General features: G+C 37.4%; 1 protein-coding gene across 1 annotated transcript; it reads right to left on the bottom strand.

Moving 5' to 3' along the window:
• Positions 1-2682: 2682 nt before the first annotated feature.
• On the bottom strand, positions 2683-18341 carry LOC119543489 (interleukin-26-like). The gene is made up of 5 exons (XM_037848343.1): positions 18171-18341; positions 18029-18085; positions 17721-17855; positions 2856-2921; positions 2683-2769 (listed from the first exon to the last, which is right to left on the bottom strand). The coding sequence occupies exons 1-5, from the start codon at positions 18339-18341 to the stop codon at positions 2683-2685; spliced, it is 516 nt and encodes a 171-aa protein (XP_037704271.1).
• Between the last annotated feature and the right edge of the window lie 408 nt (positions 18342-18749).

Here is an 18749-nt window from a genome sequence, read left to right as displayed (position 1 = left end):
GTGTACGATCCATAAAATGTACAAATGGTTTTACTACCAGAAGGGATTTCTCTCTGTAAATGCTAAATGGCTTTGGGGATTATAAAGCATCTCGTGAGCATTGGGTGGTTGTTACCTATCTTTCAAAGCACGATTGTCTCTTGTTCTGCTGGAGTCCAGCATGAGGACCTGTAAATCTGAGGGCTTGACGCCTGAGCCCACGGTGACCCCACCAAGACACAGTCTCCGCTCTGTGCACCAGGATGCCAGCTTATTCTTAGCCGTCTTTTCTGTGTATCAGTCTTTATTCACAAAATAAAACTGGTTTCTTTCCCAGCATTTCAATAAAGTCTGTTTGTAAATAGGCATCAGCATATGAATATTGTTTTTTACTTGGTGAGACCTTTTGAATTCTTATATTGAGCCTGCATTTAGCAAATGGTGGAGAATTCCACTCCAAATGCAGGCTTTCACAGACAGCACATTCGACAAGCCTTTTGTGCTAAACTTCCTGGTGGCCAGAATAACATATTGCGACCACTGCATCCTGCCCAAAGCCCCCCTTCTCCAGCTATATACAGTCCAAGACTTAAAATGGCAAAAAACCCCACTACTCAGCCATTGGCTCCACTCCATTCCTTCTCAATACCCACCCTGGCAGACCCCCAGGCCCAATCACCACTTGGCCCACCAGCTAAATCTCTGTCCATCTTGACCAACTGACCACCCCTAGTAGCTGAACATAAATACAGCTCTCCCTTTGTCTCAAGCAGGCTGAAGCTTTACCTCAGAGCCCCGCCATGCTGATGGCACTTTTCTTTCCAACCCCCACCATGCTGCTGCTCAAATAAAACTTTCCTGCCTGAAGTCAATTAGTCTCTGTGCCTTCTATGATTGCGCACCGAAATTTCTAACAGCAACCTTTTTGACTGTTCTGGGTAAGCCAAAGAATTTAGCAAACAAGCAACAAAAAGCTGAGTTCAATCACCCAAAAAAATTGGGGAAGGCAAATGGAATTTTATTCCTAAGGACCTGAAGGGCGTATAACAAATTATTCTTTGCTGACTGGTAAGTGAATGTTACTCAGCCCCTCTGATGTCTAGAGACCCCAAGTAATGAGGCAGCTTATGAATGATGAGCAACCAAGACTGGAAACCCTAGGCTCTGCGGATCTGCAGCACAGTCCAACTCAGATGTGCAGGTTGCCTGTTCCTAGAATATACTGACTGCCCTAAATGAAGAGAAATGAGAGGCCATGGGCACACTATCTCCTCTAGGAGCCATGGCAAAACCCAGGGTAGGTTCCTGATTCTCCAGATCCCAGTTCCATTCTTCCACATGCTCCTAAAGAAAGAAGGCTTCTCCACCACTGGTGACCTAGAAACCTGCCCAGGGAAGCCCTGACTCCTCAGGAAGAGATGAAGAGAGAGTTCTCTAGTCTCCCTATTCCCAATTCCCCAGTACCCACTGCGCCTTTCCTTTCCTATGGATTTCTCCAGTAATAAGATCACCAACAGACATAAGGCACAGTGTGTTGATGAGGAAGGGAGGAAGGTGAAGGTGCAAGAGACAAAGAGGTAATTTTGGAATACGGGATAAATCAGGAGAGGGTAGTCTTGAATGGACTGACTCAGAAGAAAGAACTCCTGTGGACAGGATAATGGCCACATGATTGAAAAAGAGAACTAGAAGGTGGAAAAGCAATGAAGAGATGAGGCATTAAGGGCAAAATCAGCAAAGGTCTCAAGGAAACTCTGCCTGTTAGGATCACAGAACATCAAACCACAGAACCGTGAGCAGCAGGGGCACAGCAAAGGCCTTGTGGAACTGAATTGGCCGGCTGCCCAGGACATGCTGTCAGACACTGCCCATGCCTTGTATGCCAGATAGCCATGAAGTAGAGTCCATTTAAAGCCAAACAATGGTCACGCCAATTTTTTCATTTAACCGAAAGGGTAACCGTGCAAATAAAGGCTTTAGGCAATAAGAAATGTGTGTTGTGGAATCTGAGCTGCATTTAGGCTCTTATTTGGCCTCTATCCACTTTCCTAATTGTACAGCTCCCGGAACAAGCATTATCAAGCTTTGGCATCATTTCAGTTCTGGTTACTTGTGGTCTTTGTAGCTTGGATTATCTAATATTTCTGATAAATCATTCAAAGCAATTAGTTGGCTGTATGCCCTATCTGATCTGATTTGGTTGTTATCCATTGCACTTATTGAAATTCTAATACATCCAGGAAAAAGAAACTGTTTAATTAAAATTAATTTCTGCTAAAAGCTAAGTTCATATTTAACAATTGGACATATTTAACAATCATCAAACCCTTAAGTATATAATAATCATATACATAGCATCTACATAAGTCTCTATAACCTTATATTGTCATTTTCCCTCTATAAATATTACGTGTACTGATTCAGGTTGTATGACTTTAAATTAAATTTATACAACGTACTTGTGAATAACAAAACATGTTCAGGATGAAAACATTCTTTAAAAATACAGAAAATATATATATGTATTCTTGATAATTTACTTATCTCTAAAACTTCAAAACATTCAATTCCTCTAACCTATTCTGAAGCTACTAGCAATACTGGATACAAATTTTTTTTAAGGAAATACCATTTAAATTTGTTTCTGGTGGTTCATGCAGTATTTCAAAACAACTATCAAATTAATGCTCTTGGCTTCTTGATTTACTTAATGCTTTCCAGGAATTTTTTAATCCAGGAAAGAAGAATATCCAATTCACTGATGGCTTTGTAGATTCCTTTGTTTCCAATCTGCAGATAAAGTACAAATATAAATGTAGAACATTTTCATACTTTAAAAAGAAAAGTGTTTGAAAGCAAGGGTTTGGAATACATACTCTATAAAATGTTCTTTTCATCCTGGTGATGGATTTCATCTCTCTAGCTGATGAAGCACAGGAAATCTAAGAAATCAAAAGTACATACAGATAATACTATTGAAAAGGCACTAGCAATATTCACTCTTCCGTATCTATTAAGCATGTACTACATGCACTGGCAGCTAAATACTGCATCGTCTCTGTCCTCACAGGGCTTACAGCCTTCTGGTAGAGAGAGATGGTAAATAAAGAAACAAACAAAAAGTAAAAATTTACAATTAATGATAAATTTGTATTTGTAATATACATGACTCTATGACAGAAACGTAGGGGTGACATACTTTCAATAGAGTGGTCAGGGAAAAATCCTTTGAAGGATGACATTTAAATTGAGATGTAAAAAACGAGAAGGAGTCAGGAAATGAAAAGAGAGGAAGAGGGAGTGAGGAGGATGCCCGGGGAGGACAATTCAGGCAGAGGGAAAGGTGTTGCAAAGGCTCTGAGGCAGGAAAGAACTTAGAGCTTTGCAGAAACTTAGAGGAGGCAAGCCTGGCTGGAGCAAGTGAGCGAGAGAGAGAGGCATGAGAGATGTGGGGCTAGGTTAGGAGTTGGGATTTTGTCATAAATGCAGGGCAAAGGCATTGAAACATAGAAATGGCAAGACTAAATATGTCTTTCAAAAAATCACTGTGGCTACCATGCATAATACACAGTATGACATTCAGCTGTAGTTTGCCAGGAGAAAGCACCTGGAAAATTAATATTGGTTTAAAATTAGGACAAGATTCTGACATCTTAAGAAACTGGCTTGTGGTTTTCCTGGCTGGTAGAAACTGCCAGGCTCCTTTGAAGAGGTGAATTTTCAAACCCCACCTGAGCACCAGAATGGCTCAGGAGTCAAGCACAGGGAAACTGACATCCCCTTCTGCTCCCCACAAATTTTCTGTCAGATTAATTCATGAAAAGGGAAGGGAAGAAAATGATAAGAATGTTCAATTTATCTACTTAGTTTTTATTCATAAAATTTTAGCACTAGAATAGACCAAGGAGATAATACAGACCAATTCTTCTAAATTTAGAGACAAAGAAACCAATGTCCAGATTTCACTCAGCCACAGTGTCTCAAGAGGTCCAAACCTAGTGGTAAATTAGTGCAGAAGTACATCCAAAAAATATGAAGATCAGTTAAAACTTAGGAAACACAAGAGCTAAATGATGTTATTCATTTAATATCTATTGAAATGAATAAAACAACATTCATAGCAGCATTATTCACAATAGCCAAAAAGTGGAAATCACCCATGTCCATTGGCAGATGAATGGATAAACAAAATATAGTATATCCACAATGAAATCAATGAAATATTACTTAGCCATAAAAAGGAATGAAGTTCTATTACATGGGACAACATGGATGAACCTTGAAAGCATTATGCAAAATGAAATCAGCCAAATGCAAAAGGATAAATATTGTATGATTCCACTTACATGAAATATCTAGAATAGGCAAATTCATAGAGACAGACAGTAGATTAGAGGTTACCAGGGGTTGTGAAGAGATGGGAATGAGGAGTTATTAATAGGTACAGTGTTTCTATTTGAGTTGATGGAAAAATTTTGGAAATGTTTAGTGGTGATGATTGCACATTGTGAATGTACTCAATGCCATAGAATTGTTCAATTATATTGTTTAAAGTGGCAAGTTTTGTGTTACAGTAGGACCTCATTTTGCACAAACTTGACACATGCAAATTCAGGCATATGTGATTGGCAATCAAAAAAAAATAAAGGCAGAGAAAGAGAGAACTAAATTTTTTAAAAATTATTTCTGTGGTTCATTTTGTTTACTTATTGTTACTAGATTGTTTATTTGCCTTATGTATAAAAATGTGTGATAGGTATGTTCATATAAGAAATAATAAATAATGGGGTTCACTATTATGCATGATTTTCAACTTAAGCAGAGGGTCTTAGAATGCATTGGTCGTGTAAAAGGAGGTCCTACTGTATATGTATTCTATCACAATAGGATTTTTTTAAATGAATAAAACTGCCAAGGTCAACCTATGAGTCTCTTTGGGTCAGAAAACAAAGAGGAGGGAGGCGGGTGCCTCAGGCTCCTTTTCTTGTCAAAAGCAATAGAACTAAAATGACTACACAGTCATACACCGACCACAACTGCAGGGGCTTCCTGGCGGTGACCCTGTCATGGCTCTGCCCAGTGGGGACTGCGGCTTCAGGTGAAACCTCAGGGAGGAACGAAGAGGCTTTCTTATGCAAGGGGCTTTCCTGATTAGGCACTCGAACATGGAACCCCAATTAAATGAAATGTCATTCCCTAAAGAATTCCATTCTTCTCATTAGCACCCCTGTATTACAAAATTTGGTCCGCAGTACTGTGCTCAGCAGCTACAGACACTGAATGTTCGAATTAAGGTGCATTTTGCAGGATTCACAAGCACAGGCTAGCACTCCCTGTGATAAGAGCCTTGAATTTAATAATAGGACTTTCCAGTCCCTTCCAGATCCAGTGGGTCAAAAATTTAATATGTGATGCCTCCAGGCAGGACTGGAACAGAGTCCATCCCCAGCCACACTGCTGAAGGGTTATATCCCTCAGCATTAGTGCCGAGGAATCAGACAGGACCCTCCATACACCCCAGATATTCTATTGTATGGTCTCTATCAGCGACTGGCAAACATTTTCTGAAAAGAACCAGAAAATAAACATTTTAGGCTTTGCAGGTCAAAAGACTATTGTGTAAATACTTATATAAATATGTATAAAATTATATAAATACTTATGGAGCAAGAGAGTCAACACATTTTCAGAAACCTTTTATTGACAAAATTCAAAAATATAATAATTGAGTACAGTACAATTTTTTTGCAATTAAGTGCTCTAATGAGAAATAAAGAATTCTTTGGGGAACTAACAGTTTGCTTAATTAGGGTGCAAAGTTAGTGTTCCCTATTATCAAATTGATTGCAAACATTCATCTGTAAAATCCATTCTTAGCTTGTGAGCCATACAAAAACAGGTGGCAGGCCAGATGTGGGCCACAGGCTATGATTTGCTGACCTGTGGTCTGTAAGTACAGCAAGGCAGTGGAACACAATGGATAAGAGCCCCAGCTTTGAATCAGGCAGCCCTGGATTGAAATCCTGATTTTGTCACTTACCAGCTGAGTGATCATGGATAAGTTACTTTAACCTCTCTCAGCCTCCTTTTCCTTATCCATCAAAAGTGATAAAAGTACTTACCTTAAAGACTGTTTTTTGAGGACTCTAAAAAATAATACATAAAGAGTCCTTAGCATAATGCCTTGCAAATCATAAAGCCATGCAAAACTAAATGTTAGCTATTATTATTTCTGCGTGACATAGTAATTTGAAGTTAGTTTTCATCACAATGTGGATATAATCATTTCCAATAAATCCATTTGGTACGTTCAAAATCAGTTCCAAGTAAAGAAGTCACTTGAAATATTATTCTATAACAATATATGAGCTGAAATATTAATAGTAATAATAGGCAACATTTCCTAGGGACTTATTAAGTGCAAGGCCTGTTCTCTCACACACTCTTCACAATAATAACTTGGTGACCCTGACTCTTAAGAGTCAAAACTCCATGCCCAAATGACCAATTACACTCCTTCCTTGCCTTCCAGAATACTTCCTGAATTTCATGTTACCTTTCCACCAACTTTTGCAACATGGGTTCTTCCTTTCCTTTGGGATGGATGGAATGTTCTATTCTGTCTTTAGTGTGTAGGTGAACTTAAAGAAGAACATTGTCTTCATCGTCTAATGCTGCTAAGTAAGTCTCCTTATAAGAATTGTGTCATTCTTCATGTTAGTATAAAATATCATTTCCCTCAGAAGTAAAACTACTTGACAAACCTATTATTTTTCTCACTATGTTATAAGGATCCCTTTATTTCCACAAGTAATAAAATTGTATTAGACGAGGTGACGACACACAAGATATGAACAAACTCTTAATTCAATACAGTCAAAATACCATTCCATTTCGGCAAACTGTTCTGAAAGCCAGCTAATTAACCCAGTCTGCCTGGCTCGGTTCCTATAATTATAGACTTAGTTTTCTATTTACAACCATAAGACTACATTTTTCCCATTACTCTACAAGGAAATCCATATTTTTCCTCCAAAGATAAATATTCCAGGTGCTGGTCTTTATAAGCCAGTGCCCAAGCTAATAGAGAAAGAAGGGACATCAGCCACTGAGGACGGAAGCAGCCAGTGTCAGAGCATACAGTCGGAAGGAATTCCTTATTCATTAAACAACCTTCATAGTGTGCTACTATGCCAGGCCCTCAGCTAGGCACAGAGATATAATGATGAGCAGAAGACAGTTAGCAAATAAAATGGTTGTAAATAGAGAAATCAACAAAATACAACAATGAGAAGGTAAAAATTCAGCAGTTCCAGGAGTTCTTTTCTTTATTCTAATTCTCCTTCAAGTCAATACAGAAATATTGAGAAGATTATTAGGTTAAGCTAATGATGGTCAACATTTATTTTGTTAGTATTATGTGCCAGGCACTAATCAGAAGGCTTTGATTACATTAACTAATTTAGTCCTCACGACAACCCTCTGAGGTAGTACAATTATTATCTCCCATTTTACAGATGAGGAAATTGAGGCATAGAGGTTAATATTTTGCATATGTTCACACAGTGAGCAAATGGAAGGGCTGGGATGGGAAGCCAAACATTCTGGCTACAAAGTCTGCATTTATAACCACTAAATTATATTGGAACTAAGTCAACTAACTCAATCTCTGCTTGAAAACCTTCAAAATCCAGTTACAAAGACAGATTGACTCAAAGATCTCTAATCTGTCTTACATAGGGGAGGAATATAGAAAACAACTTTAAAAGATTGAATTGAGTGTCAGAGGGGTGTGGGGCAGAGTTACCTGAAGACAGACAATGTGATAATAAACAAAGGGAGAGATCGCTTGTGTGTGTGTGTGTGTGTATGTGTGTATGTATCTGTCTTTTGTTTTCTTTGAACATTTGTTTGTCAGATTAGAACTATAAAAGGAAATTTTAGAAATAGCCAGTCTAGTCCCAGTCAAGAAAGAAGCTAGTGGGAAGGCCTATAGAAGTTTGCCCATTATTTTATAAATGGTGATTTGGACTAGATGCTATCTAAGTCCTTCTAGCCTGGAATTATCTAATATCAAAGTAGTTGGCCCAAATATTGCAATTGGAAAAAGAGTGTTCATAAAGAGAGTCAATTCCTGCTGAATCTTAAGGATGCTATAGAAGACGCTCAGATGGGAAGATCAAGTCACATGGCACAATATCAAATGTTCCTGTGCTAGAATGTTAAGACTCAACACTGAGGTAGGAGTTTGAAGACGCCATTCAAATTCTGGAAGGTACAGAAGTTAAGTAACATTAAGGCATTCCTGTCGACTATGTCCTCTGGCCAAAGAACTTTCACTGGCAATGAATGCATCCCACAGCAGGGTGGGAAGTATAAGAAAGGCTTCTGGCCTCCGAGTGTCAAAGGCACATACCACTACAGGAAGAGCAACGACAGTAGAAAAGGAGAAAAACAGGGCCTGGACAGAAGAAAACCGAACAGTGCCAGGGTTGCCACTAGAGCTACCCTCAGGTTTACTGGATGCTTTCTGGAGCTTTGAGCTCCATTTTCTATAAATGACCCTAAGGAAAGATCTGACCCAGAAGGTTTTCATTTTCCTCACTGTTGTAAATGTGTCCACAGGCTTCTACCAAGACCCAGTGAGACAGCCCAGCGTTTACTGCCATAATTCAGATTGCTTTGCCAAGAAAGAGGAATTCATAAAAGAAGGGTTTATTTTTCCTTATATTTCAGTGTATAGTTGTAGTTGCTGAAATGGAATTGCATGACAAAGGAGGTCAGCAATTTTATGAATGGATGAATGATTTGACAAACTCAGTTGAAACAGATGCAATCTAGTAGGGCAAATTATTAGTAGGGCGAGAATAACTAAAGACCAGTTCAAAGAAAACTGTGAAATAAACATTTCCCCAGAAACACACAGGCCACAGCCTAATCATTCATCATTAAATCAACATGTATTTATTGGGCACTATATGCTAGGCATACAATAGTGTCTCTTCCCACAAAGCACTGATTTATTTAATATATAAAAGTACTCTATGTGATGAAAATCATCTCGGGGCGTAAGTGATGGCTCAGAGTCTACTGAGAGCAGACAGTGATACAGAATTACAATAAGTTATAAATACTGTGATTAAAAAAGAAAACAATTTCTCTGGGAGACAGAGGAGGAACAACCAGACTACAGAAACCCAAAAGGTTTCCAGGAAAAAGCAAGTGAGCTGCATCTTGAAGGATCAGTAAGATAAAGTGGGAGGAGCCGGGAGAGGGGATGCAGAGGAAGCAAGCTGCCCCCAGGCTGCAGAGATCAGAAATGACTTACCACCCTTCAGTCTCAGCTGAAATTCCAAGACTAAATTATTTAAGGTACGGCCCCTAACCCCAAACCCTGCTGCAACACATCCTGGAGCTTGCTCCTTTCTCAGCACCACCACAATCTGAAACTAGCTGAAACTGGCTGAAAGTCTTTCCAATAAGGTCTACAACAAGAGAGACATTATCTGTCAATCCCTGCTGAATCCTCAGCATCTGGAATAGTGTTCAGCAAGTACTAGATACTCAATAAATGTTTCTTGAGTGAATGAATGCATGAATCAGTGAATGTATTGCAAGCATGAACTTACTTCCTCAGAGCCTGCAGAAGTCTTTTGGTTTAATAATAGTTTGAAGCATATCCTAGGTGTTAGTGAATTTTATACCTTTGGTAAAAGCAACTGAATAAATAAATAATCAATACAAAACTTAGTTTGTATCCCCAATGCTTACATGTGTTTTAAAAATCAAACATATTTTTGTGTACGACAACTAAAGCAAACGTGGAAAATCACTCTCCACTAATGATTCTGAGGAAACAAGATACATGGGTCAGTGTGTGAGCAGCTACACAGACTGTAGTCCTTCAGAGAACTAACCACCAAGGCTACATTTTCAAAAGAATGGCCTCAAATCCTTTCTAGAAAAAGGATTATATTATATTATAAACAGAATGGTATTCTCACAGCCATTGGGAGAATGTAAAACCATACTTAAGATCTTATACATTTTATTTATCTGGGCATATAACTTCCCACTGGTTTCAACCATATTTTTATTCCTCTTTTAAGTTTACTTGAGTGACTAAAATAATTACCCTAGTGGCTAAGATAGTTCCTACTCTGGCCATAGTATTGGTTTCCTGAAGCTATTTTTCCCCAAAACACAAATAACAGATAAAGGATTAGATTAAAAGACTAAATTAATTTAATTTTGTTATATGACAGCAGACGTAGAGTTTTAAAATCTTATCCACTGAATAACTGCCCAATTTTTCATGTAAGGTTTTACAAATATTATTTGAGGTTCATTTAAAACAGCAGTTAAGAAAAGTACGTTGGTGCAGCCTGTTTTTGAAAATAGAAACACAAAAAAATTAAATGTCATTTTGGCAAAAAGAAAGGCACTAGGACACCAACACAAAACCACTGAGACCAGAAAGGTTTATAGGAAATTGAGAAAGAAAAAAAACCAAATTAGCTTTATTGGAGGAAAGCATGACTATATCTGCAACCAAGTTTTCATGAAAGGAGGAAAGAGTGACTAACCAATTTGCCAAGTGTCTCTTTGCAAAACTGAATTCATAATCAGACATTAATGTCAACAAAAAATTACAAATGCTCAGCACCAGAGTACATATATATCAGAAGAGTTTAAAAAACATTACCCTCTTTCTATACTCCCTATAATTCCCATGTCATCTGACATAGATAAGCATATACAATCTCACTTACCTAGAATAATCTTGGACCATCACAGATCATTTCTCAATTTTCCAATTATAGAAAAATATACCTGGAAAGGGTCTTTAAATGCCCTAAACAGATACTGGAGTAGGAAGACTTTACCGCCGATTTTTTTAAATTTTCAATGTATCATTTATGAGTTCATGTTATTTCACACATGAGAAAAATTCCTAACTCAGTGATAGAGCTGTGCCCCATAATTTTGACAGTGAAGTTGTATATCATTAACCAAGGAATGAATTTGTCAGCAAAGAGCTTGCATAACCTAATTAGAGAATATATTTACCAAGATTAAAAACCAATTACTCATAAATGATCTTGTTTCTTTAAATTAAATTTGTACTGTAAATTATACACATTACATGTGTTAATGCTAACATTAGGCACTAAAAAGGCATTTGATTAAGAGAACCACCCCTTTGGAAAATGTTGGGAAAATGTAATTGGAAATAAAATAATGTTCTGTGTATGGAAATCATGAGGAAAGACAAAATTTTGCAGAACTACTGCATGCTAGGTGTCCTGCTAGACACCTACATATTATTTCACTTAATTATTCCCAAATCCACAGGATAAGGTTATTATCATTGTTGTTTTTAGCCCTTGATAAATAAGGAAACTTATGCAAGGCCAGAGCAAGTGACAGAGCTGAGATTTGAATTTAAGTCTATCTCTACTATCTGGCTTCTAAACAGGAAATCTAATGCACATTCAGAATTTTTTAACATAGGCTTTTGGACTTTGCATTTAACCAAAGAATAAGACAGAGTTGGTCTCATTTTCTAATTCTTGTTTTATCAGTTCAACCAATTGCAGTCAAAATATATAAATATCTGAAATATACATATATCTGAAATTAAAAGACTGAATAATTGGCATTGTTTTACAAGTTGATAAGCTAGTTGCAATAGATGATACAAATTACTTGGCAACCCCACTACAAGAAACGGAGACACAAATATTCTATCTGCCAAGACTTATCATATTTTTTAATTAATTATACACAATCAATATGAAGAAATATGTCTCTCTAGTTACCAACTACTGTTCAGGCTCTCCAAGTATTAATTAAAGCAGATGATGAAATCTTGAAAACTAATGGAAATTTTTTTTCACTTTCAACTTTGATCACTAGCAATTAGGCAAATTATTTTATGAGTCCAGCTAGTCAAGTTTTCCTTTCAACAGAAGAAAGGAGATGAAAAAAATCAGAACAGAAATCAATGAATCAAAAACAGAAAATCAATAGAGAAAAGAAATGGAACTAACAGCTGGTTCTTTGCAAATATCAATATTATTGATGAACCAGACATATCAGATAAACCAGACAAATCAGAAAGTAAGAAAGAAGACAAAAATTGTTAATCTCAGAAATGAGAGAAGTGGCTATAAATTTGAAAAATTTGATGAAATGCACAAAATCATTGAGAGGTACAAACTACCAAAGCTCACACAAGAAGAAATAGCCTTAGAACTAATTTTTAATAGAGTGTATAGTTTAAGATATTTCCACAAAGAAAACTCCAGGCTCAAATGACTTCACTAAAAAATTCTAAAAAACATTGAAGAAAAAAACAAAGGGGCACAAGGAAAATTTTAAGGGTGATGAATATGTTCATTATCTTAATTGTGATGGTAGTTTCAAAAGTATATACATGTCAAAATTATATGGATTGAATTGTGTCCCCAAAAATGATATGTTCAAGTCCTCACCTCCAGTCTGGCAAATGTGATCTCCTTTGGAAATGGGATCCTTGAAGGTGGTATTAGTTAGGAAGAGGCCAAACTGGATTAGGGTGGTCCCTAATCCAATGTGACTGGTGTCCCTATAAGGAGAGGAAATTTGGTCTCAGGGAGAGAGAGAAGACAGTCATGCGATGGAGGCAGAGATTGAGTTATGTCACGACCCAGAGAATGCCATGGATTGCTGGCAAGCCACCTCCAGAGCCCTGCCAGCTTCCGAAAAGGACCCATGGCCCTGCCACCTCCGTGATTTCAGACTTCTAGCCTTGAGAACTATGAGACAATAACTTTGTTTTTCTAAGCCACACAGCTTGTGGTATTTTATTACAGCAGCCCTAGGAACTGACACTATCATATTGTATATTTTAAATATGCACAGTTAATTGTATGTCAATTACACCTCAATAAATCTGTTAATAAAGAGATAAATGTATCAACAAATATTAAGCCCACAAAATAGAGTGAGCGAGCATGTGCTATTTCATCAATAAATATTAAACATACAAAATAGAGAGAGATAGAGAGAGAGAGAATAATTTCATGAATACACTTTTGTATGGGGTGACTTTTAACTTTTATCAGGTCTAAAGCAACCTATTCACCCTCCTGCCTGCTTTCTACTTCTGAATTCTCGGTGAATGACACCACCATCCAACCAGCCCCCAAGAAGAAACCTGAGGCTCATCCCAGACGCTACTCTCTTCCTCACACTCTTCTTGCCCTTCCCCATGACAGGGAAGGTGTCACCACTTAAATTCAGGCACATTATTGAAATGCTCTTCTCACTGTTTCCTCTGTCTTGAGCCTCAGCCCCTAGAGCCACCAATTCCCCACCCTCCCCCCATTTTAGCCACCGAAGAGGTCCTTCTCAAGTACAGAGTGTTTAATCATGCCTTGCCTTTCAAAGGCTTTCATTTACATCAGAACAAATTCCAACCTCCTTAGCAAGTCCTACACACCTTCCTTTACCTGACCTCTATCAACATCACCTGGATAAAATCTGAACAACACCCTCTTCGCATTTCTCACAGCCACTTTACATTCAAACTCAGTTTCCTGAATATGGTATGTTGTTTCATACCATCAAGTCTTTATTCAAGCTTCTCCCCCTGCCACCCCTCCCCTTTATTCTCCTGGAAATTAAGCTCAAGCATCACCTCCTTTGACAAAACTCCTTTGACTCTCCTCCCACTTGTACCCCACAGCTTTATCAAATAGTAATGAGTGACACAATGTTCCCTGGAAAAGAACAAATGGGGGAAAAACAAGACTATTAACTTCCCATCAATATTTTATTTTTACATCTGAGATTTGAACTAAGAAAGTTAAAGCCCAGAGATGTTCAATGGTCAGTTGATGATATGTCAATAAGATAATGTTGTACCATTATCTATAACCATAATCATAAAGTCCATGTAAGTGAACTGCCAAATGGGGAAAAAAAAATATTGTTCCTCTCCAGCTGACAATTTCTGAGCCACTATCTAATTCCTGATAGTACTAGAGTTAATCTTTAGGTTTTCTCTCTGGTGATACAAAAAAGTAAATAAATAAATAAACCCACCGAGGATAACTCAGATATAACTCAAGTTAAACTCCAAAATAATGAGATTTGGTAATATTATACATCAAAATTCCATCACTGGACTTACAATATTTCCCCAACCCAAATGCTCCTAAAGATATCAAAGGAAGGCCATTGTAAATTTTTAAAGGAGGAATTCAGTACTTTGATAAGTGAAACATTCCACCTAGTTCAACATATAATCAACTAATTCACTCAGAGTCGTATCTTAGTTGTTAAAATAGGGCAGAGTATGATATGAGAAAAGTTGTTATCACAAATTAAAATACCTTTGCATCTTTAGCACAGTAATCATTTTTAACAATGCTGGGGGTCCATTAAAAATTATCAACAGAAGTAAAACATCTACACAGAACCAGACACTTAAAAGTACCTTATACAGGTAACAATTTATAAAGAGCTATAGTAATCTCTTGTCTTCAACCTATTAAGTTACAAAATAAATAATTATTGGGTTCTCTAAACTATGTAAAGCAATCCACATCATTGTTTTGCATTTTTATTGTTTCCAAGTTCTTTACAAAACAATTTGTTTCAGAAAAGCACATGCCAATGCTTTATTGTTGGCATAAATTCAAATACCAAGTAACAGCACACATTAAGCAAATGGGTTATATGCCAAAATTCTGGCTGTAAATCAACTGTTTAGGACTCAGACAGCATTTGACTATGGAAACATTATAAATTCAGCTTTGGTTTTTAAAGCAACCCCTTAAAATCCTATTTAGACTATAGCATCACACTAACCAAAGCATTATTCCAGAGCCTTGGTCCTGGAAAAAGGGGTTGAGCCATTTCCTCCTGTTTCCTGAGCATGGAAGAAGGTTTGGGCCAATTTTGATATATGCTGAAGTTCTGTGGAAATAGCACCCACAGAACTCAGGGTACCTCTCAAAGTCCCCTCCTTCCTGAAACCTTTTCTGTTCCATTCAAACTTGACCATTTCCTGATCTGAATCCCCGGAGCTTTGCTAGTATTTTTATTGTGGTACTTTTACTTTCTTCCTCTTGATAGAAGTGCTTGTGGAATTACTCTGTAGTCCCATTCCTTCCTCTCAGGACCATTCCCCTAATATACACATACACACACACATTGCAAACTCCAAGAAAGGCAAGGTCTGTGTTTTACTCATTTTTTCCCCACAGCACCCCCAACAGCAGGGGCACCAGGAGAAATGCAGCAAAAGTAATTATTTCTTATATGTTGACTGTTTACACATTGACTATTTTTAGTGACCATTTTTAATTAAGAAACTATCTCATTTAAATTAATGTTGTCTGCTTCGTGCTTTATAATTTCTCCCTGCTAAACTCTACCCCCAAATACTAATTCAGAGTTTCTCAGATGTTCCGTAAATTTATATTAAACATATAACAACCTGTGTTGCTAAAAATATAGATTTATGATTGGCCAAAAGAGTAAACACAAGGCAAGCACCTGTTTTCCTAGAGCAACGTCTGAGGAGGCTTTCTAGAGTTCAGGCTAATCATTCCGCTCTAATTTTCACAGTTTCACAGGGGTGGCTAGTTACCCAAGGACATGAAGTCCACAACTTGTAAGACAGATTAACAAGAAGCTCACAAGGGTTTGCTTGAGGTGGGAGAACGTAAGGAGAGCGCTGAGTTACGTGGCACTTGAGGAGGCCGATCGGATGATGTGTTCATATTTGCCATAGGGGGGAGCCAGACACTTTGGTAAGCAGCGACATCCAGCCGGCGACGCGCCGCACTGCTCTGACCCCATTGTGCTCCAAGTCCCTTAAAAAAGCCATCTCATTTGACAGTGCGAGTTGCTCTGGGGGAAACATGTCTCCAAAAACAAATAAAGGAAGACCAGAGTTCCCAGACAGATCTGTTTTCTAAGGCTTTTCATCTAGAACATTGCTTGGTTAGGGTTATAGCTGTTTGAGCCAAGGAAACAAAATCAATGGTAAAAACAGATGTGGGTTTGGAAGTTTCAGGTGTCCAGTTATGCTGTACTGTAATCAGGTAAGGCTTTTTTTTTTTCTAGTGCCACACCCTCATTAACACATTTAATTTAGAAAAACATGGCTAATGCAATGGACAGCACGTCCAAGCAGAGAAATCAAGGACTCTAGCAGAACAGGGAACTGAAGGGACTTATTTTAAATACCTATAAAAAAGACTGCAGAGGGCCTCCAACCTCCAAATACCGAAATGGAAAAGAATTTTTTGTCCCTTTGGATAACTCCACCAATCTATAGTGAATACCAAAGTTCTCATTATTTCCCCCAATATCGAGTCCTTCAACAGATTATTTTCCTCCTCTTAGAGTCTTTTAGTGGCAAAAACTCTCTCTTACTTGTGTGATAATAATCTAATCAGCTTGTGATAAGTAAAAATAAAATTATATAATTATTCAACTTAAATTTAAGAGAATAGATATACTCTCTGCCTTAATAATATGATCTTTAGGTTAATCTAAAATATACCAAAGATAAGTGAAGATCTTTCCATTATTTCAGGCAAATGAATATGGTCCAGACTCTCCTCCCTGGGTTCTACAAGGAGGAACCAGAGCATAATTCTTATTGTTGTTGTTATTTTAATGGAATATGAGAGTTTATGAGACGCCATGTAAACTAAGTCCCAAATAAGGACATAGCTTAAACACAAACTAACCAAAGTAAAAAAAGAATGTAGATTTGCTGAAATTTTTTACTTGACTGACCAGCTCACACTCATGAAACAACCCTGCACTATGGGCTGGAATTAGGCACTTAATGGAACAGAAGAAAAAGACATCCTAAATTAAAATTAAAAAAAAAAAAAAAAAAAAATCCACCTCCAACTTCCGAGCATTTAAGTCTCCGTGACAGTGACTCCTGAGGGTAGAAAACTCTTTTCTGTCTGGCATGCCAAGGATTGTAGTAATCATCACTATCCCACCTTTGTATGTGGAGCCAATACAAAGTCACAGGAAAGTCGATTCTCCTTACAGAGGCAATTCAATTAACATTGCACTGAACCTAAATTTTTTATTTATTATTTTTTTTTTTTGCATTGGTCACTTATTACTGTTAATGACTTCTTAGAAATGTGGTCACTTTTTAATTCCCCATTGCTTCCTGCACCAGCGACCCTACTGTCGTGGCAAATCATTTAGGTACCAAAGAAGACATATACTCCTCTTTTTATTTTATTTTTTGTTTGTTTGTTTGTTTGACCTAAGACTATGCTTTAAAAAGAGAGAGCTATAAAATTTGAATAAGTAAGGAAAAAATATCTAAAAGCTCTCATCATTATGGGACTTTTAAAAAAAAAAAAGAAAAATAACAGCCTAAACTAGTGTCAGACACATAGTTCAACAAATAATTTGTTAGTTGAATAAATGAATTACTTAGGAATCACACGAGAGAATGATTAAAAAAATAGATAATCCTCTTCCATAGGGTTTTTGCCATTCTTTGGGAGATAATAAATAGTGGCATTATGAATTATGCACCGATATTTGATGCTATTTCCCTGGCAATGGACTCTCCATGGAACTACAAGCCAATATTAGACAACCCCCTTTACTGACCCTTTGGTGTGGAAACAGCTTCCTACATGCTGTTTCCCGGTCAGGTTTCTAGAATCAAACTCACCATGTCTGCTGTGCATACTTACACAGCGGCTCAATTTCTGCCTAAGGCTATGAAATTCCTCCACAAAGTGTATTTCCTTGCAAACTTGTAATTGTAGGTGACCAAAAACATCTTCCATGAAGAAGGACAGAAGCTGTTCTTGAAATCTGCAGCTTTTCTATAAATAAGATATAAGACATTGCATAAGGCAAAACAGCAGTCATTTTATTTTTTAAATATCACTGAAACATGCCCCTGATTATTACTTAATGACCATCTGGAAAAATTAAAATGCAGGAAAAAAGCATCAATGAAGTAGAAAAGGGAAAAGAAAATGAAAAAAAGGCTTACCATAAACAGCTTTTTTGTTTTCTTTTTTAATAATCTTATATTTTTGATGTAGTCTTCCTACAATAAAACAAAGAGAAACACATTTTATCCAGAATTGCAGATGTCCATTAGGTCATCATTCTAAGCAGGGCCTAATACTTACCGGAATTGTTGCTTTGAGCCGTGCTGCCTTAACATAGAGGGTGTCGACAGCTTGCAATAGTGTTCCCTTTAGGTAACAACTTTTGTTGAAGGAAGCTTGCTTGTGCTTGGCAATGGCAAGAGACAGAGTGACACACAGCAACCCAGACCTCAAAAGGCAATTCACCTGCATTTCCCAACACCCCACTCTATACTGGTTACTCACAGTAGCCAGACAGTTAGTTGCTCGTGTTGGTTAGATGAAAGGATAACCTACTTACTTTAGCCCTCAAAGCTGCCTCTCCAATGAGATGCTGTGAGAGATAACTTACAGTTTATATAGAGGAAGATCAGTTGGTTGCTCTATTTTTTAGAGCTTGCTTCATAATCAAATATTGCTAACCACACCACGTGTGATGTCAAGTAAAACTCAGTCTTACTGGTAAGGTTAGGCCTCCATTTCCCCCAAAATTCAGAACGCCAGTTGCGTTTCACAACAGATTTCATTATTTTAAGTCACGCCATGCCAATGAAAGGACCTGATCTCCAGAAGGCCATGTGATTAAAAAAAAAATTTATAATTCCCTGTATGAAAAAAACT

This window comes from Choloepus didactylus, chromosome 8, assembly GCF_015220235.1.
Source record: "Choloepus didactylus isolate mChoDid1 chromosome 8, mChoDid1.pri, whole genome shotgun sequence".
Taxonomy (NCBI): domain Eukaryota; kingdom Metazoa; phylum Chordata; class Mammalia; order Pilosa; family Megalonychidae; genus Choloepus; species Choloepus didactylus.
This window is presented reverse-complemented; position numbering and strand designations above follow the sequence as displayed.

Bases quoted from the DNA above. Each gene is read 5' to 3' on its own strand.
- LOC119543489 (XM_037848343.1), bottom strand. From the start codon at position 18,341: ATGCAGGTGAATTGCCTTTTGAGGTCTGGGTTGCTGTGTGTCACTCTG. The intron at 17,856-18,028 runs GTAAGCCTTTTT...TCTTATTTATAG, and splicing joins AAACAAAAAAGCTGTTTATG to AAAAGCTGCAGATTTCAAGA. The intron at 2,770-2,855 runs GTATGTATTCCA...CTTTATCTGCAG, and splicing joins TGAAAAGAACATTTTATAGA to ATTGGAAACAAAGGAATCTA.